General features: G+C 42.7%; 1 protein-coding gene across 1 annotated transcript in view; it reads left to right on the forward strand.

Moving 5' to 3' along the window:
• Window positions 1-735: 735 nt before the first annotated feature.
• Window positions 736-21,316, forward strand: part of plekhg4 (pleckstrin homology domain containing, family G (with RhoGef domain) member 4) — a 43,868-nt gene continuing 23,287 nt past the window's right edge. Inside the window, 2 exon segments of the mRNA XM_082519059.1 lie at window positions 736-865; window positions 20,828-21,025. Coding sequence (XP_082375185.1) covers window positions 863-865; window positions 20,828-21,025 — 201 coding nt within the window. The 5' untranslated portion in view covers window positions 736-862.

Raw genomic sequence — 21,316 nt, forward strand, 5'->3', positions numbered from 1 at the left:
GATACATGAAGGCTGAAGGTTGGTTTCTGCCATTATCAGTAAAACCGAACTGATCATAATGGAGTTGGGGCTGATAAACGACACCAGCTTTTTCCTGATACAGAACAAAGAGAAGACTTTAGAACAAACTGCGTCTGTTTGTATTATCAGAGTTTTAAAGTGGGGAAAAAAACGACACACGTCCACTCTAAAGAAATTAAAAGAGATAAAGTTAGCTTGGTATATTGTGTTACAGTTATCACTGTCTCATCGGTGTGCTGTGTTTATAGCTGGTAATACTGGAAAACAGGCCTGTCACATTCTGAGGAAGGTCCAAGTCACATTGACACAGCACTAAAAATCATGTTTTACTGTGTGGGAAGTTAAAATGAGCTGGAATTGGTTTAGAACGGCTTCTTTGAATCAAACTGTTTTAAGTCTCAGGAACACAATACAGAAAAATAAACCTGCTCGGAGCTATCAAGATTTCCCCTGACAGAGGATCTGTCCTCACCTGCTCCTTGTTGGGTTTTCCTGGGTTTTATTCTGCAGGTTGTGATGAAACTGGATTAACTTTGTTTGGTATTTAAATTATTTATTTGCAGTATTTGTAACTTGAATCTTGTTGATGTACCTTAAGTTCTGCCAGCAGAGAGTGACAGAGAGGTGAGGTGAGGAGGGCAGGGGGAGGATCCAGAGATGCATGATTGGCAGCTGGTGGGCGGGGCTTAACATGTGAGAGGCTAGACTGAGAGTTGCAGTGAATCAGACCTCACCGGAGGCGAGACACACGGCACACAGACAGACAGACGGAAAGACAGGAAGAGAGGAGCTAAAATGGTCTTAAACTGGAATACACAGCGACTGACAGCACACTGCAAACATGGTAAGATCACACACTCAGTCTCCAACAGCAGTCTGCAGCACATGGTGTGTGTGTGTGTGTGTGTGTGTGTGTGTGTGTGTGTGTGTTCAGTCAGTTAAAAAGTCCTTGCAGTGACTGTGTGTGAGTGTGTTTGTGTGTGTGTGGTTTGGAGCAGAGTCTGTGTTCAGCTCAAATAAACCTCTAAATTCAAACCTCTTGAGTTCTGAGTTCAGACTCGCAGCAAAACAGAGAAAAGCAGAATCATCTGTTGGTTCAGCAGTTTAAAATGTCCATGATTGAAAAAGCAAAACAAATGCAATAAAATGAGTATGTAACAGTTCACAAAGACAGCTAAAGTGCAGTAAATAAAAGCACCAGTAATGGCTTTTTTGGATGCACATTTAGTTGGAGTCCCTGTCTTCACCCTCTTGTGTTTTTCCAAACTCTCAGATCTTTATTTTAAAGTTTTTAAGTGTCAGTTTGTGGTTGAAGGTTTCCATAAAAAACCAAAAAACAAACAACCCCCCCAAAATTATGTATACCAGGACCTTTGTGTGTCTTTAATGAAGAGCTGCAATAACGTGAGGGCTTTTCTCTAGCCTTCAGAGAAACCTGGGGTTAAATGTAAAATGTGGTGATGTTTAATGCATTTAGATGTTGTGGGCTGTCATGATGCTGGTTTGGATTGTACTCCTGTTTTGTCCCTCAGCTCCTCCTGAAATCGGTTGTTTGTTTTGGTCCTGTGGTCAGTGCGTCACCTCTCAGGATTTCCTTATAGGCTTTAAACCTAGTTTGGTTTTCTTACTGAGCTGTTAGTAGATTTGTAGTTTTATTATTGCTGTCAGTTATGACTATTTAGCATCAGATGGACTTTTACCAAAGTAAGATCATTAAGGCCACAACGTCTTAAACTTACTGTAAATGGGAGTCCTCCTCACACACAAGAATAATTATGGAGTTCCACAGGGTTCTATGCTAGGACCAATTTTATTTGCATTATGCATGCATTATATTATATTATTTGAAATAAAATACATTTTCATCATTGCTATGAAGATTATATCAAGCTCTATCGATCCATCAATCCACACAACACAAAGTGATTAGATAAATTGCAGGAATATCTTGCTAGCAACAAAGAGTGAGCTGCAAAGTGACTCACTACGAGTGACTCACTTCCTGTGTGGAAGCCCCTTCACAGTTAGGAAGGAGGATTATCCAGGTGGTGCTCATTGGTTAATGACTTAAAGTCACACGTTAGCCAGTAAGCATGCGGCTTCACTGTCTACCCCTCATTTGTCACAGCTAGTGTCACACCTAACATCAGGATAGCAATGGCACAAAAACATCTCTGCCTCGTAATGGATTTAACTGACTGCCTGTTTGTGTCATGCTATAGAAACGTTGTAGTCTGTGTGTAAAGATGGCTTTAATATGGGGGTGAACAGAAGAGTGGTTATCATTTATTTTATGGTAGAACACTTAAATTTGTACCTGTAGTGTTTTTGTAGTTTAGTTCACTCTGGGCTCATTAACTAACATCAGACCCGAGGAGCACATTTTATCACACTCAGAAGAAGGCGAGACAAAGTTTTAGTGAAAGTTCACAGTGTTGGTTTGACCTTCAGTTTGTTCCCAAAGAGCCACAGCAGCGTCCCTCCCTGCAGTACATCCCAGTGCCTGGGAAGTGTAAAAAGAAAAGAAGTGTAACAACACAAAACTGTTTGCCACAGATATCTCTGTCTTTCCCGTGAGCTCTTATTACACTGTACACTGTGAGGTTTCTCACTGCTGGCCAGAAAATTGTACAACATTCCTGTTTTTCCAGTTTTATTAAAGTGTAATAAACAGATCGCTTTGCCTGAACAAAATGCCTGGAACAAAAGTCAGAGGGTAAAAAAGTTTAGTTTATCAAAACCTGAAGACTTTCACGTTAAAGAAGTCCTTTCTTTCAGGGAGTTAAGAGCTTCCTGCTTTCCTGCAGCAGTGAAGTAAATGAAGTGGTGTTAAAAAAGGTGTTAAAAGCTTGTCTGCATGAATGCAGGGTTCCTCCTCCAATCACATTATAATTCAGTGGCTTTATATCAGGTTCACTGGGATTTGTTTGTGGTTTGTAAGTCTTAGAGGAGAAGCTGCTGAGTAAAATGTCATCTGTCGAAGCTTGGATTAACTCAAAATTGATGATCGTGATTTATTATGGACTGAAATGCTTTGCGGGCTTTCAGTGCTTCATTGTTAGACTTCAGAAATGTTGGCTTCCGCTGGAGGTCTTGCCCCTTTTCCTACTATTTTACCTGAGGATTAAATAAAAATAATAAAATTTTTATTTAATATATATATATATATATATATATATATATATATATATATATATATAAAATAAATAAATGATTTTTATTTATTTTAAATGAAAATATCTAAAAATACACAGATTTCTGTGAGGTAATGTGACACAGCCTTGGCTGTATGTGGACCAGTCGTAATAAGTCACCCTTCAAAGGTCCATTTTAATCCAGTAAAAGCCCTGATTGGTCACTCTTCATGACCAGAAGGCTTGAAAATAAGGCCCTGGATCTCATGTCCAGTCTGCTCCGATTGCCACAGTGCAACTTGGTAACAATGGAGATAAATAAGTGTGTGGCTGTTGTTTCAGTGAGTCACATTTTGGAGGCTGAATCACACACACACCTGAGCAGAGATGAAATGTTGTTGCCATGGAGGAGTGTGATTGGGTGTGTTTGACACAAAGGTGAAATATTGCGAGGCTGAAGAACACGTGCTCAGGCATGTTGGGGAACCATAAAGGTTCTGCAGGAGTTAGAACCAGGAGTCCACCAGACAGGAGGTTGTCCTGCTCAACTGTTTTTAAAGCAGAAAATCACTCAGAAAACACTTCAATTACACTACAGTCGCAGCACAGCCATCTTTGGTCAGTTTTCCAGATGTTTTGCTCCGTGTTCCTGTCTCTGAACTGAAGTTGTCCTCACCCCAGCAGCTGACTCAGACTGTGATGTTATGCCATCATGTTTCATCATACTGGTCTGTAACGTCCCTCATGAATGACCCGTTTCTAACCGGGTTTATAGCAGTTTGCTTTCTCCCTGGCCTGCAGTCCTCTCTCTGTGATTAGCAGATCAACCCCCTGCTGGGATGACCCAAATGGCACTATGCTGTGATGCGAATCAGTGTTTGAGATTTTGGTGATGCGCACTTATCATCATCTCCATAAACAGCCTATTAAATAAGCAGAAACGCCTAACATTATTCAACACATTCCTGCATTGATTATTTTTATTCTGTAAGATAAAAACATTTAATCTCAGCACATCACAGCTTTCATCTGACAAACTGCTGCTCTGACAGTGCCAGAAGCAACACACAGCCTGACATAACCTCTGCCGGTCTGCACGTGATGTTAGGATAGAGATAAATGTACTCTTTTCCTCAGAGCAACTGTGGAATAAGCTGTGTTTATTTAACTGGATTTAAGGTGAGGGCTCAGTACCCCCTGATCCAAACCCCGAAAACCAACCCAGCATTTGGGGCAAAAAAAGAAAAAGTTCCCGTTAACACTAGGGCTGCCACAAACGATTATTTTGATAGTCGACTAGTCACCGATTATTTTTGCGATTAGTCGACTAATCAGATCATCATCCATTGGACGTACAGCGTACAGCTTATTGCACCAGCAGCATCTGGTCTTATATAACTATCATTAGCTTACAGCTTTAAGTGTTCAAGGTATGTGCTAACTAAAAATAAAGACAAGATGGTAGTTTATTAATTTTTAATGAAATTTGCAGATTGTTTCGGTGAAGTTTAATAAACTCCTTGCTTTCTAAAATATAACAGGACACCGGAGTATATTCTCCAGCGTCTCACACTTCTGATAATCAGCTGTCTGCTTGACAGTTTTAGCTGTGCAAAAACTATAACTTTAATCTCAGCCAAACCGATTTACTCAGGAACAAATAAAATACTAAAGAAAGCCAAACAATAACATTTTTAAGTTATCTAAGTGACTCATATATGTTTAACCTGACTAGCGAAAGACGGCGGTGGGTTTGAAAACTGTTTGCCGGGAGTCCGTGTTCTCACGGCTCTAGTTAGCCTTGCCCCCGCCTAGCTAACGAGCTAGTGGGTAACAGACGTCTCCGAAAACGTCGGAGCGCTTTTGAAAATATGTGGTGTCCTGATAAACTGAGCAGATATTTGAGGTTTACACAGCTACATTCTCGCCTGAACATATGTTAAACGTTTATATTGTGACCAAGAAAGAATAATAAGAGTAAAGTTAAAACTAACTAGCTGCCGCCATTGTTGACAACTGCGCTGGGCTGCGCTATGAATTCTGGGACACAGCTTCTTCTTCTTCGGGGTTTAACGGCAGCTGGCATCCTTGTACATGCAGTGCTGCCATCTTCTGTTTCAGTCCGTTATTACACTCTTAAATCCTACTACTCATTCCTGCGTCCTTTGTGATCTTACAAAGCTTCAAACGATGCGTCGACTATTAAATTAGTCATCGACGATTTTAATAGTCGACATAATTGTGACTAGTCGACTAATCGTGGCAGCCCTAGTTAACACACACACTAAAAATTATTTCAGTTTTTCCCCAAAAGCCTTTTTATTTTTCTCAAACAGTGGGGTTAGGGTTACTCCTCGTCATTGATGCCTTGGACCTCACACGGGTTAAATTGAGATATAAAGATCAGCGGCTGTGTTCAGGCTCTTCCTGCGACACCGTCTTTTTACCCAGCAGACCCTTGACAAGCCCAAGCGCCTCTGATTTACAGAGCCTTGAAGCTCTGCAGGAATGTTTGAGGCACTCAGATAATGGACTCGCACTGATGGAGGTTACAGACAGAAAACAAGGTGTGGTCATGGATCGTTGACATTCTTACAACAAACATGTCACAGATAAGCCTCAGTGTAATTCAAGATAATTAGTTTGGGTGATTTTTTAAAAAAAAAAGAAAAAAAAAAGAAAAAAAAGATTTCATGACATGAGATTTGGTAATACTTCTTAAAACGGTTAAAGAAATCCGCTTCCAGTAAACAGGATTTGATGGAAGAGGTTTCCATGAGCGGGCTGCTCATCTTGCGTATCGGGTTTAACACACTGACCCAGTGGGCTTCACTTCACCGCCTGATGGAAGCTGTTTTTCACGCTGCCTCTCGGGTCAGATGTCAGAGGAAAAAAGCTCAGCCTTTGAACCTGCAGGCTGCAGCTCAGCCGGAAATGTTTTTATCTCTTGGGACTCGTCAGCGATAGGAAGTGGTCGTCGTCCGCGGTGTTGAGTGCTGCGTTGTTGGGATGGACCCGCGGCGATGCGCTTCGGAGGAGGCAGCACAAAGAGCCAGTGTTCCTGCAGGTCCTCACCGTACCTCAGCACCCTGTCATCTTCCTGCCCCAGCCTGCCTGAAACATGAAGCCTCTTCCCCCTCCCTTCACCCTCAACTCCGTCTGGGAAAACACCCCTCCACCGAAGAACACGCTACCTGAATATAACACCCGTAAAATAAGATTCCCCCCCAGGCCAATAAATTCTCTGACCTACTTCAGTGTGAGGTGAATCCTGCCACACATGCAGAGAGCTTCAGGGTCCCTCATGTGGGATATTAGATCCATTTCATTGTTTTCCACTTACAAACTTTACATGGGTGGTCCACTGCACTATAATTCCCTACTCGTTTTAGCATTTTTGTCTTCATCTTATTATCTTCATTCATCATGCAGGATCCAAACAACACTTGATTAAAAAGTTCAGTCACAGCTGAGCAGCCGGTCCCAGCTTTTTCTTGTCGTGCATTTTCTCTAAAGGCTCTGTGGCAGGTTGCTGTCGTGGCAGTTCATGATATCATTCAGCTGCCCAGAGAGGATGCTGATCATCCTGACAGACTCCAACTCCACCACTTTGGACTGCAGCTGGTGATTCTAGGCCTGTGTCTCATATTCGCTATCACTTATGAATGATCGTAGGTGTTTTTTGTTTTGTTTTTTTGTTTTTTTTCATATGGATCCTATGTGTTGGAATTTCTTTTAAGAAAAAATTAAATGGTAAATTGAATGTATGTTTGATACTTGATAATGTATATCAAGTATCAAACTTTTTAAACTTCTTTTTAATGACTTTTTACAACCTGTTTTTATAAATGTCAGACTGGTGTAATCAGACTTCAACTGCATTACAGATGTAATCAGTCATAATAATGTTATGTATGTATAATGATGAATAACAGTGCTGAGGCAGAGATGAGTCTGCAGCATGCACAGAGGTAAACGTAGGAGTTGGAGTTACAATCGGTGCATCAGTTGAGTCCTCCGCCAATTTAATGTAAACAGAAGGCGATAAAGTGAGCATGACTGCTTTTCTGGTCTGTAACTGGGCAACTTTAAACAGCCCACATGAAGGCGTTTATGGTGGTATTTACAGTAGCTGCAGCTTTAATGCTGAGCGCAAACGTCTCACGGCTGTCCTAGACCCACTCCTTACATGACTTTATTTAAACCAGCTGGTTTGTCGAGGATTCTTGTGTTCAGTGAAGTTATTTACAAAAGAAAAAAACCCCTTTTGTGTTGTTTTTTTTTTTTTGTTAATATGTTTCTTCTCTGTTATATCAGGTTAAATCCACTCAGATTATGTATCTGTGGACTTGTTTGGTGACTTTTTACCTTTGAGGTGACAGAATTATGACTAGGTGATAATTTGTCTTTAAGATGGACAGATGTGGCTGAAACCGTTTTGGGTCAATGTGTTATGAAGAACTGTTGGCAGCTTGTTGCAGGCATCTTTGAGTTAACAAAGTCAAAGATGGTGGAAGCACCTGCAGAAATCTGCAGTAGCAGATTAATGGAGTTCAGAAATCTGCTGCTTCTCTGCACTGGAGTTGAAACACATTCAGAATTCACTGAAGGTCGTTTGAGGGAAAACATATTGTCGGCGCATCAGAGAGAGGCTTTCAATTAATCTGCATTGTTTCTGTTTACAGTCCTACCTGCTGCCACTTGAACGTAAGCCGCCCCATCCTGCAGACAGACTTCCTTCATGTCCTGTCTGTAGTTTGGGGTTTAAGGGTGCAGCAGTGTTCATCATGCTGCAGGTTGAGCTTCAGTTTTGGCTCAGTTTGCTGCAGTAATAATTAGCATGTGAAGCAAACATGAGGAACACCTTTGATGTGGGATACTGGGGTTTTGTAATGTGATACACAGATGAACCATGAGGTTTCATGCGGTTGTCCACACCAGATCCTAGACCAGCTTCTGTTGTTAAAAGTCACCTCAGGCTGAGTTTGAAGATGAACTGAAATATTTCGCTCTGACTGTGTGCAGGTACTTGGGACAGCTCACTGTTTTTCTGGCTTTTTGATTTTCTCCTCTTGAGGAGAAGATGTTTCTTGCTTTAGACTTTCCCCCGTCGAGTACCCCTGCAGCCCCTCTGATCCTCTCAATGGTCTGGGTTTAGCTCGGCCCTTAAATCAAATCGTGTCCCACAGGGACCGGCCATTACCTCTTTCCCCTATAAAGGGCCTTGAAGTTGGGCTTTTTGTCCTCCCCACTCAGCCAGCTGAGCTCAGCTTATTGAGCAGCCTGTCAGCTCTTCGCTGTGAGAAACTTGCAAATCTAATCTCATGTTTTAGAAACTCTGTGTGTCAAGGTCACGGCTCTACGCTATCGGTCTGAGCGCTGTGGCGCCGGACGCGGAGACGTTTTTGTTCCCCTTCAGGTTTGAGAAAGGTTTGTGTTCATGTGGGATGGATGGTGGCTCAGCTGCTGCCTGGCCTCATGAAGGTGTGAACTCCTGTGAAAACACTCCACAGGAGGCAGAAACAAAGACCACAGGCAGTGTGAAAGCAAAGTGAAAGGAGTGTTTGCTTTGAAGCCGAGGACCTCGCTGACTTTAGCTGATTTTATATCACGTCTTTGCTGCTTCCAGTTTAGTTTTGTTGCTCAGGCTTTGTTAGTCTGAGTTTTGTTTCTTCTTCTCTAGTTAAATAATGTATACTACAATACAAACACACTTTTAGTTCTGAAGAGTCAAACTGAAGACATTTCCTGATAATCTGCATTTCATTACAAGGCCCTTTCAGACATGTTTGCCTCCCATGAATCTGACAGCGTCTGACCTGAGGGATCATCACGGTCACTTTGTTGTGACATTTTATGCTATTATTATTGTGGCAGATTGTGACTGTCAGTTTTAAGTTGCAGCTTCATCAGAGAACAACCTGAGGTCTTCCTCTTCTTCTTTTCTCTTCCTTTGTGCTACAATCACAAGAAAGAAGATTGATGAGATTTTATTGATACCACAATCCCGTAATTGATTTCTCTAATTAATTTTCTATGGGTAAAAAGTAGCCCTGTGCAGGTTTAAAGTGTCAGTGCAGGTGTATTATTCTCTGTCTGAAGGCAGCGAGGAAACGGATTACCAGGTAGGCTTAACTATGAATGCATATGCTCATGACATCATTATTTTGCAATGCACAACTGTGGAGGAAAGTAAACAAAACTTGCCAGTGCTGACAGAGCTGATAATCTAAGGCATGCAGTAGAATCAGCTTGGTTCCATGACTTGGTATCGGTTCTCTAGTTTTATTTTTTCCTCCATTGAGATCAAAATGTTGAAACGGAGCCTTCCTGAATGGTGTCCAGAGCGTATGAGTTAAACTCTAGGCTGGTGGTCCCATATCCACTTGCATAACAGCATTTCCGTTTGTGTTTTTACCTTTCGTGCTTTTTGAGTGCATGGAAGGTAAAAACAGAGTTCCAGGTCACTGGAAACAGACCAACTGGAAAACTTCTTCCCAGGTGTGAGATCTGTTTGCAGTGCTAACAGGTGTTGAGAGAAGTTTCAGCTTGTGATGTCTGATATGTGTGACTGTCTGCACCACACAGCAAGCCTTATTATAGCTGTCAGAAAATCCCATCAAATAATTCAAATAGTCACTGTTGATTAAAATATTCACCTGTGGTAACCAAGTGGCATTTTACCAATTAGATGGTGACTTTGAATACCTGAGCAGACTCCGAGCCTGAGGCTGAGGGCTTTGATTTCCTCTGTGTGATTGTGGATGTGCATCTGTAGCATTCCTTTCCTATTATCTGTGGATCGCTGCCTGGTACGTCGTCTCATCTGTCATGTTTTCCTCTCATGATGAGTTTACAGCTGGGATTTTCAGAATAAAGGCATGCTCATTCTGTTCATTCTTGCTCATCATTTGCAGATTAGACAATTAAAGTCTCATCTGTCTGATACAATCAGGCAGAGGAGACTTTAATTGTCTTCTACTTTAAACAAGCTGCAACAGGTCACAGCAAACAGAAACAAGTCTCTGAATGAGAAAAAGGCAGTTTGTGGTTAAAGGAAATATTGATGAATGGAGCAGGAGATGAAAAACGACACCGTGGAGCTTCCCGATGCAGACATGCTTTATTATTTTCACACGGGACTTGTGTGACCCGCAGGCCCTGTTAGATTTGTAATCGTTAAGGAAACAGAGGTTGTCTGCATTTGTAATTTCCACATTTCACCAGAGGTCATCAGATAACATGAAGCTGTTGAAAAGGCTTCACAGACCTCTGACGCTGTGCTGTGATGAGGGATGTGGAGCCACAGTGACAGAGGCTGCACATCCCTGTGGGACAATCAAACATCTGTCTAGTTTACCGTGTCGAGGTGTTTTTCTGTTAAGGATCGTCACTGATTTCAAAAGCAGCGTGTTTTGTATCAGGGTGGGCCGCCTGTGGTTAGCCGCATCGCAGCAGCGCAACAGAGGAGAAGGAAAATAGCATCTGATTTTTATCTCCCAGCCACAATCGGCAACATGAACTGCCAGACGTGTGTGTGTCTGTGGTGTGGGTGTTTTTGTTGTGATCAACTGTTGGCTGTGTGTTTCTGCAGAAACCATCTGCACTGAAGGTTTCATAGTGTTCGTCCGGAGTAAGGGAGCCACATCAAATGGATATAAATATGTGAGTGGCATGAGGCTGTTGTTGAACTGTGGTCTTGTGCAAATACAGCTGCAGATATGAGAATATGGATCTTTTTATTTTATGTGCAGAGTGTTGTTTGCATGCAGTGAAGGAGGCCAACACGTACAGTTTTGACAGATTTCTGAGCGCTGTGTACCACGTAAGATTCGAGGTCAGTAAGCACAACCAGAATTCATACATAAGGCACACGGGAAGGGGCACTGTCGATTTTTTTTCAGAAAATCAAAGGATTGATTTTAAGTGTGCCTTATTTTCCGAAAAACACGGTAATAACGACGGCCCGCTAGCATGTGCTACCAAAAATAGTGCTTTGGTGCATATCTGACGGACGAACGCCAAACCAGTTCCACACCACTGAAGTTGCAGCATTTTTACAAACCAGTTCTGGTTCATCCGTTTCATACAACCGTCCACTTTCGCCCTTCTCATTCTGCGTCACCGCCATGCTTTTTCCGCCATGTGCGTATGAAAACAAAGGCACCGCGCATGCGTGTTTTACCCATATTCTATCGCGATATTTCATTTTCTTATCGTTGCCTAACGTTATAACGGTATTACCGTGAACGGTATGATATAGCCCAGCCATACTCCAGACTAAGGGCAACTGACGGTCATTTTATTTGTTCCATGTCCAAAAAATGAGAGCAACAGTTGTTACCTTCACTCAGTTTGTAAGTGAACAAACTCACAAATTCAACAGGGATTAAATAATTACTTCCCTCTGCGCACATCACTTCATCCTTTTATTATCATTTCATAGACTTTATTATTGTGGCACAAAACATTGTTTGATGCAAGCAGGACTTAAGAGACCTCGTGCTTTCTTATATATCAACATCACAATGTTCCCTTTCTGCGCCCCTCACATGTGGCTGACTTTGACCAATAGAAGTGCATATCAGGCTTTTCCCTGCAAGGAAATGTAGGAGAAAGGGAAAAATCTCTAGCATTAAAGATACCTTTGAGGTCAGTTTTCTTAATCGGGTGTTTTACTCAATCACTGCCTTGATTGGACAGACTGAGCCTGGTATGAGGTACAGCTTTTTCAGTATCTGGATTGAGCGGGTCTCCGTCGCTGGTTGAATTGGTCTGTGCCGTCAGAAATCTCTACTTTTCCTTTAGCTGACAGCTGGCCTGTCACTGTTCACGTCTCTGGAACGGGGGGGTTAAAAGGTCATATGTCCTGTGGGTCCCTCGCCTATATAGCTCCTCCCTCCCCATGCCATGTTACCATGATTGGTAACTAAAACAGTCATGACCTCTGCTTTGTGGAACCGTGACCCCCTTTTGTGGCTGGGCTGTTTAAACATGTGAACAGTTTCAGCACGCCGCTGACTCCTCCTCCTCCACACCCAACAGGAACTGGTTTGCCGCTGAGCAGTCAGCCGAACAGTTGGAAGGATGAATCATGACCCTCAGGGGAGACACGGGCTGCCACTAACTATTCATAAAACCAGCTGAACCTGAGATATTACATTAGTTTATCTCAGAGGCTCCATCCTGATTATTAAACAGGAGCCCTTTTCTCTTCCATCCACATGCTCATTTAAAAATGGCACCAAGTACTGACAGCAACAGTGAAACTGAAAGAGTAACATCTGAAGAATGAGAGCAAAGCATAACGTGATGGTTGAATGGACATTTCAAATATAGTATGAAGTAGCTACAGAAAAAAGTCTCACAGCAACCAGTAGAGCTGGGCGATAGAACGATAACGATATGTATCGCGATATAACTTTTACTCGATAGAGAAATTAAGCTATCGCGATAGACCTCGCCGCTCTTGTCCTCTTAAAAAAAAAAAAAAAAAAAAAAAGGTCAGCCAATCCAAATTAAGTAGCGCAGAGCCGAACCAATCACAGCCGCAGCGTCACGTCACGTGACTTGTTACGTACAGCACAAGTGCCAAGCCGCACGTGTGTTTGTTTGGGAAGCAGCCAGCGGGTAATGGAGGAAATGAGTGTGCCGACTAGAAAAATCAACCGAGCGTGACCGAAGAGAAAACAGATGATGGCTCCAACGCCGGAGAGATTGTCGAACGGAAGAGCCATAGAAGTTCCGTAGTGTGAAGGTATTTCGGCTATTTCAAGTCTGACAAAAAACAGAGTAGCGTGCACTGTAAATTGTGCCGAAAGCAAGTCTGGAAATACAATAAACTGGTGCATGCGTCACACTGTGCGCCACGTTATTGTTTCGGTGAAATGAATTTCTACAATACTGTTAATTCTACTCTCTGCAGTGTTTAAATGCTTACATATACACACAGTTACTGTCCGTCCACACATACGACTCGGTTCTGCTTCTATGCCCCAGCTTTGTTTACTTTTTCCCACCGAGGCTTCTAGACTTCTGATTGGCCAACATTTCCGCACAGTTAGGAATCTAGCGCCACCTGCTGCTTTGGCATGTTCATAGCAGCGTTTTCCTTCATTTCTGCCTTTATGTGTGGACGGGATTATTTTTTAAAACGAAAACGGAAAATCTCAGTTTTCAAAAATACCCGTGTACGTGTGGACGTAGCCTCAGTCTCTGACTGGAAGCGCTAATTCGTCATTCGGCTTTTGTCAGACTAAAGTAACTGTTAAAACTGTTTGAAAAGCTCAGCTATACAACAAGGAGAGATTGAGAATTTCCTTTTAGTTCTCAGTTTATTTGATATTGACAAAAGTTAGTCAGTTTTGTCTGTTCTTCTGTAAAACAAACTAAGATTTATTTTTAGAATTAATATTTTGTTTCTAAGTGGAATTGACAATTTAGTCTGTTTCGTTTGTTCTATTTTGAAACTTAAACGCTTTAGCGGCTGCCTTTTGTGTAGTTTGCAATATTTGCCTTTATTTATCTGAAAAAGTCTCATGTTCCTTAAGTACATCTACCCTGTTGAACTTATTATGGGAAATAAATATTTAAATAAAAACAAGCTGCTGATTATTTCACATTTTACTTGTGAGCAACAGCACATTTAAATCTTACAAATATAGTTATTTGGCTTATATCATGATAGATATCGTTATCGCCTGAAATGAAAAAAACATATCGTGATATGAAAAAATCTCATATCGCCCAGCTCTAGCAACCAGTAATTAGAAACATACCTTAAACACTTAAAGCTGTAAGCTAATGATAGTTATATAAGAGCAGATGCTGCTGGTGCAATAAGCCAGTTTTACGTTCAATGGATGATGATCTGATTAGTCGACTAATCGCAAAAATAATTGGTGACTAGTCGACTATCAAAATAATCGTTTGTGGCAGCCCTATATTTAACACATTTTTCAATAATGAATCATGCTGCTTAACTGTGCGGCACCTCACATTGTGCATTATCAACATTATAGTCCAGACAGATGACGAGCAGTCGTAAATGTTAAAAATGATTTGAAAACATGTTACAACAAAAGATGTTGACGTATTATTAAAATGTGTTAAATTAACATCTGAAAAACTAAAACATTGCGACGGAAAAGTATGGTGCTTTGTGCTGTGCACTGAGAATGATGCAGGCTGTTCAAAAGTTCATGCCAACCATTTCAATAAAAGTTCAAATCTAAAACAATAAATCATCCCGCCATTTTCTTCCTCTTATCTAAAGTCAGGTCGTGGGGGCAGTAGGGAAGCCCAGACTTCCATCTCACCATCTCCTTCTAACGATAACGTTGAGCCTTTCCGAGGCCAGCCTATAAATGTTAGCTCTCCAAATTGCCTTGGTTTCACTCCGGGGCTTCCTACTGGCAGCACATGCCTGGCCGGAACACCTTACCCAGGAGGTGACGGGCTTAGTCCTCTCCTTTTGATGTGGAGGAGTGGTGGCCCTTCCCTGAACGCCTCCCGAATGACTGAACTGCTCACCCGATCGCTAAGGCAGAGCCCATCCACCTTTCGGAGAAAGCTAATTTCCACTACTTGTATCAGAGATATCACTCTAATACTGTTAACAAGAGATCAGACCGAGAATAACAGATTTTTGGCATTTCCCAACAACCGTGGACCATCTGGTTGCAGATAGCTGCTTAACATTAAGCATACAATAATGTAGGTGTAATATTTATCCATCCAGCCATTGTTGCCATATGTTCAGGGCTGTCACACTGTGAGAGGCAGGGCATGCTCTGAACAGGTCACCAGACTATCCACTCATCGTTTTTCCCTTACTCTGTTTGGTCACTAACAAGCTGTTAAACTTGAGGGGGCATCACATGATTGGTTAAGTGTAAATATTCCTTATTGGTCCACATATTGCCTGCAGGTTTATGTTTACTGGCTTGCTTACATGCTGTTGCCATTGACAGTGGGTTATTTATAGTGACTTATAGTGTGCTCTATAAAGAACGTGAAGCCCAGCGATTGGCTGGTTGTCAGTAAAATGATGCCTGGTAGTTGATGTCTTTCCTTCAGTTCCTATATCTGCAGTAATAGAGCTCCTGTGGTTTTTCTTCATGCGACCAGCTTTGGACTCCAGTTCCAGCTGGTCGTGGTCTCTGTTGTACAGACACACTGTCCTCTGTCTTGGTAGCGTGGTGTTATCCAAAGGGGTGGTGAAACGCATGAGGTATGCTGATCAGGTTTGTCTGGTCCCTCCCGTTCCGGTTCACAATACCAAAATAATCTCAGTACAGTAAGCTCAGTAACAGAGTTATCTCTGTTTACTTTGCCTGTTTGATCTCTCCACTGTTCCTACACACCTGGAGCTCGTGAGTCAGACGGCAAACGATTTGTTTAAATCTTGTCTTAAACTCCAGAATTTCACTTTCAGTCCCACGTCGGCCCAATTATTTTAGGCTTTGACCTCCAATATTTCTGCTTGTTTTTCTGTTTCTTCACACTGACACTGAATCCATATCACTGCTCAGCCTGAGGCGCAACACAGGAAGGAGCTTAAACCCACTGGTTTGACCTCTGACCTCCTCCTAATTGGTGTGTTTACGTTGTGAAGTGATCTCAGGAGTGAGACTCTTCTGTTGCTGCACTCCGGATTAGAGGCCGAACTGACTGAAACTCTGTAAATCTGAATGAAAGTAAAAGCAGTGTTTTTATCACAGGACTCTGGTGTGTTGAGGATAATGAAGTTATTATTCAGAGTGGGTGGCCTCTCTCTTTCTCCCATGGGAACCTCTCTCAGCCTGCTTTGATGCGGCCCCCTCCCATCATCCTCCTCACCCTCTCAAAGCAAGCCTGAGCTGCAGTCTTAATACTGTAATCCTCGCTTTTATATACATCGTGATTCCTACAGTCTTTTCATGCCGTTACACAACAGAGTAGGTTTACAGTTTATATCCGCAACATAAAAGATGTGAAGTATGTTTAATGGGTTTACTCCTCCTGGACTGTGTCACTGAGGTTTTCTGGTTCTTGAAACACGTATTAATGCATATTAAGAGTCCTAATGCAGAAAAGGAGAGACCATTAGCTCATCGCACCTCAGAGAAGATGATCTAAACATACGTTAACATACTGGCCTTATTATGATGAGTTAAGAATGTCTATATTTCACATTTTCAAATAGCTCTTACATATGCATGCTGTATTTTCACAGTGCTTTCTTACTTGTAGGCCATAGACAGTATAAGATATGAATGTAGTAAATACGAACTGTCCACGGTTTACAAAACGATCTGAAGTTTGGCGGTGCAGCGATGAATCTGTAAATTTCTGTCGTTGATGAAGCTGCCAGCTTTGTGTCAGTGTCACGTCAGCAGAGACGTCCATCAGTGCCCATTTATTTTCACTCCGGTTGTAACTTTTGGAGCGCTGCTGTGTTTACGATCGGTCTCTGTTTGCATCAGCACTTTAAACTCATGATCGTCCACAACCTGCCGCGGTGCTTTTCAGCAGCACAAAAATCCCCCCCCGGTCCCCTGTCCCCCTGCACCAGCTGTCATCTGATATCCTGCTGCTAATATTGGCCTCAGTGTTGCATTTGGCTGCCAGTTGTCGCCTGATTCACATCCAGAATATTCAGCCGAGGCTGAAGGGGAACGCTGGCTGAGCAGGACGACACAACTGGAAACTGTTAGTGACATCACCGCAGGGTCAGTTCAACAGGTCTGTGGGCGCTTTGAATACGGCGCAAATACAGCGATAAACAGAAGCGTCAAACTTTACAGTCAGGACAAAGTCAAATAAGGAGAATTTAAACGCTAAAGAAGCTGCTTAGAAAAACAGAAAATAATGTTCAATTTATTTTATTTATTTATTTTTTTGCTGTGATGCAGTGACGTAATCTCTGCATCTGAGACTCATACAGCAGATAAATAAGACTCTGATGTTGATCGTGGTGCTGTCTTACATCACCATCTGTCTGCGCTGTGAAAAAGAAAACACAAACACTCAGTTACACATTCTGTCATATTTGTAGTTTTTACATCTTTCTGATTAAACTATTATGAATTTATTAGCAAATTAGGAATAACCTATGTTGTCAGGATTATATCCATGATTTAGTCAACACTGGTTGTCTTTAAACTGAACTTGGACTTGAGTTCACTGCCGATGTTGTGCTTACATTCAATAGAAAAAGATGCTGGTGCATTAAAAATCATGACATAAGCTTTTGTGACTTAAACAACTGTCACCTGTAAGTCTCCAGTCGTTTAATGCTGGCGCCTGAAGGCACCTGCCTCGTGAGTTCTGCCCTCTGGAGGACAAATGAAGGTAGATTTTCTTTCGCAACTCGGTGTGACTGATGGTATCAGTTTAGTATGAAGACACACTGAAGGCGTCCTTTATCACAGAGACCATGGATGATGCACAAACTCTGTCATGCTGTTATCTGCAGTGATCTGGATTTCTGTAACGGTCCCAGAAATCATCAACAGAATGTGCCGAAGTGTGCAGCTGAGAACGGCGAGCATGTCTCCCATTTTCCCCCTCCCTGCACTGCTACCAGAGACGATCTCAACTGATTTATGTTAAAACTGCTTGATTACAGCAGGAGTCATGCGCTTATTTGGGTCAGTACTTGAATCTGAGTATTCACAAACTTAAACAAGAAGCAGCTTTCACTTAAGAACGTGTTTTACACGAAGCATTTAGAACTTTAAGTGAAATGTGAATGAAAGACGTGTTCATCAGGATGTGACTTTGATCTTGCAATGTGGCGGTTTGTAGCAAAGTGAGAAGTGACTGCTATAAGGGTCAGCACCTCTCAGTCAGAGGCCACATTTCTCTCTTGGAAAATGGTGGATTGCTCCTTCTGGGAATCGAGGAACGTTGCTGCACCAACCAAGGGAGTGCAGATATCTCTAGAGATGGTGGAGCATGACATGGGTAAGTAGAGGTAGCATGAGGCATTGTACCAGACTGTTGTGGGGAAGAGAAAGTGGAGCCAGTTGATCTTTGTTCCGGCCTTCAACTGTGCTCGTGAGCTGTGGTGGACAAAAGCAGCCAAACTGAGCTCAGCCTTAAATTTTCCAAACAACCCCAACTGGGAGTAAACAACGGGATTGACCTTCAATTCATGAGAGATTACATATCTTGTCTAGTCTGGGAGCAACTTGGATGCCCTGGGAAGAACTGGAAAACATTATTGGGAGGAGATATCTGGAACGTCCTGCTCAGACAGGATAAGGATGGATGGAGGTGAGGATGGTTTTGGACGTGGGTTTGGACTGGACTTGGGCAGCACCGGGCTGCCCCTCCCCCTCTCTCTGTATCTTCCTCTCGCTACACAATGCTGTCAAATAAAGACTTAAAATGCCAAAAATAAACCGGAGAGGGAGAGCTTTTGTAGCAATTATCTTGTTTTCATAACCATCGGATGCCAAAATCGCTCATGACATTAAAATTAGTTGCCCAACCCCAGTCTTATATTAAACTCGCATGCCTCCTTGTAGACTCGGACCAGCTGTTGCCTTTGGTCCCGAAGGCCAGGCGACAGACAGACTCCACTTCAAGCTTCAGCTGATAATCACACGAGCTGCCCTCGTATCCACTTTTAAAGCTTATAAAACAGCTTTTTATGTATTTTACGACAAGTTATGTATCAGTCTCGATTACTGAGTTTCTGTATTTTCTGTTTTATAATGTGCTGCGTTTGTTTAACTTTGCTTGGATGTATAGCTGTAAAGCACTTGGTAAACCTGTTTTTAACTTCATTATAAATACAGTTAATTATCAGGGATGGGCATTTCAGCTATCTGGAACTATTACACTGTTCATTCAAGAACGCGCTCCACCCCAAACCACTCTCCAGTGACGCTGTGCATAGTTCTGTATAGTTGTGCAATTCATCAAAATGTAATCTTGGTTACAATCCTGGTTTCCAGCGACTATGAAAGCAAGACATTTGACATGAAACAATTAAAAGAAGAAAAAAAAAGAGAGGCCGTGGCAGGTTTCATTCAACTCATGCCAAAACCTCTTTTTCCTTTATTTTTCTGACACTTGGCACTCCATCCCACCACACTTTACCCTGGTGTGTTGGTGTGTTGAGCTGTGTTAGCGTCACCTTTATTTCCATAGAAACGTCCTTCCTGGCGGTGCTAAAAACACAGGAAAATATGAAAAGGGTTTTCTTTTTTAATATTTAAAACTGAATGCCGATAACTGTCCACTGCAGATCTTTAATGGTCTCTGTTGTGTTACTTCCTCTTCACGGTGAAGAGTTGGTTGAAAATTAGATTTTCTTATCGCTTCCTTGCTGGTTTGTAGCTGCAGGTGCTTCTCAGGTGCTGCACAGCGGCGACCTGCTGCTCCTGGATCGTTAACGACAGGAAAAGGAGGAAAACTGAGCTTATTTGTCTGTGTGAGTGAAGCCGACGCTGAGGGTGGAGCTGCCAGTCAGTGTGCTTCTGCCTGGAATGTTAGACATGTTGAATTAAAGAGGAGGCATGGACGCACGCACCTCAGAGGGCTGTCTGGAGCCAGACGGGGTGCGGATATTTTTACCTGACCAGTCGCCGCTACTTCCAGACCAGTGGATCCAGTTACCGCTGCAGACGGGGCCTCCCAGCCACACCTCCAGGGCCTGCCTTCTGTGCTTGGCCTTAAACATTAATCAAATGTGTCAATTGGAAGCACATGAGTGTGAGAGCAGCTTTACGGACACACGACAGCTGACTGTGGAGGTGCAGCACACTCGCATGACGTGTGGTCATAGCGGGAGAGGAAGCTGCTGTGGTCTCCGAGGCGATCCGATCAGTCCCTTTGATCGGTCTGAACAGATGGGAACAGAGGAGCTGTTGTCTGTTCTGGAATGTGATGCAGAGGTGTGGCGTTTTTAAAGACAACAGCTGGATGTTCTGCAGACACACACTCACATGTTCTCTCCTGTATCCTCTGCAGTTTGGGCTGTTCTACTGCTGATTGTGACACACAGCCCAGCATTAAGGCCACATGAGCTGAAACTGATTATTCTTTAATACCATGAAAGCACCTTTTGTTGGTCTGAGCGGCTCATTATAGAGTGATTTGGTTGAGAGACGTCTTTTATTTTATCAGCAGTATGATAAAATCAGGACAGAGGAGCCAGAGAGGACTTCCTTAAACTAACAAATAAACAAAACAGTCAGTCTGCATCAGATACTGTACTGTACAGCGCACAGTAAAAGTAAACTTGGAAAGAATTAGGCCTGCACATTGTTTTCAGCGTCAGCGCAACTGTTTTATTATCCGTCTCTTAACGCAGGGTAGTGAGTTTGACAAGTGAGTTTGACATTGCTGTTTTGCAATCTCCACCTTTCAGGAAAACATGCCAGCATTGATTGTTTGATAAGCACAGAGGCATAAAATTCAGATGGTGATGACAATTTGTTACCAGCTCTCAACTTCAATCCACAGTTGAGATGTTATCGTGTCGTCTGAAGCTCAGATTAAAGAAGATTGAAACCTTGTGTGTTTAAAGGTTCTTCTGTAGTGTGTCTGATTTTTTTTTTTGGGATCTGAAAATGTGAAACTCTCATTTGTGGCATCTGTTAAAGTGTAGCAGAGCTCTTAGATTTGCCAGCTGAAATAAATTACCTTTGAAGTAAAACGTCTCATACTCTTTGCAGGACTCTGAATCTTTGGACCGGTGCATCCAGTCGGCTCTGGCAGCCCTCTACCCACCCTTCCAAGCCACATCCCCAACTGTCCTCTGTCAGGTCCTCAGCGTTGTGGAGCGCTGTTACCGAGGAGACGGCCTCCGCTACCTCCTCCACTTCCTGCTGCCGGCAAAGCAGTTCTTACAAAACCTCCAGCAGGATGCCTGTGTGAGTATCTCTGCATTTCCCCGAGTAATCTCGTCACACCTTTAAGCGTCCTTAACTTACGCTCAGTGTCTGTTTGTTGTGGATTCCCTCTGCTGTAGTCTGTTGTTACATCAGCTTGGATGGTGAACACAAGAACAGACAGGAATCTCTGCACAGATTATCACTGTTTCTGAATCAAACGACTCACAGAATATTCGTGTCTGTTCCTGCCTGTCGTACGTGTTCGACTCCAAAGCTCACGTGCTCGCTGCTGGGCGTTCACGTCCCGTCAGATTTGGGGAGGCTCTGCTG

Source organism: Aulonocara stuartgranti, assembly GCF_965226115.1.
Source record: "Aulonocara stuartgranti genome assembly, chromosome: 1".
Taxonomy (NCBI): Eukaryota; Metazoa; Chordata; class Actinopteri; order Cichliformes; family Cichlidae; genus Aulonocara; species Aulonocara stuartgranti.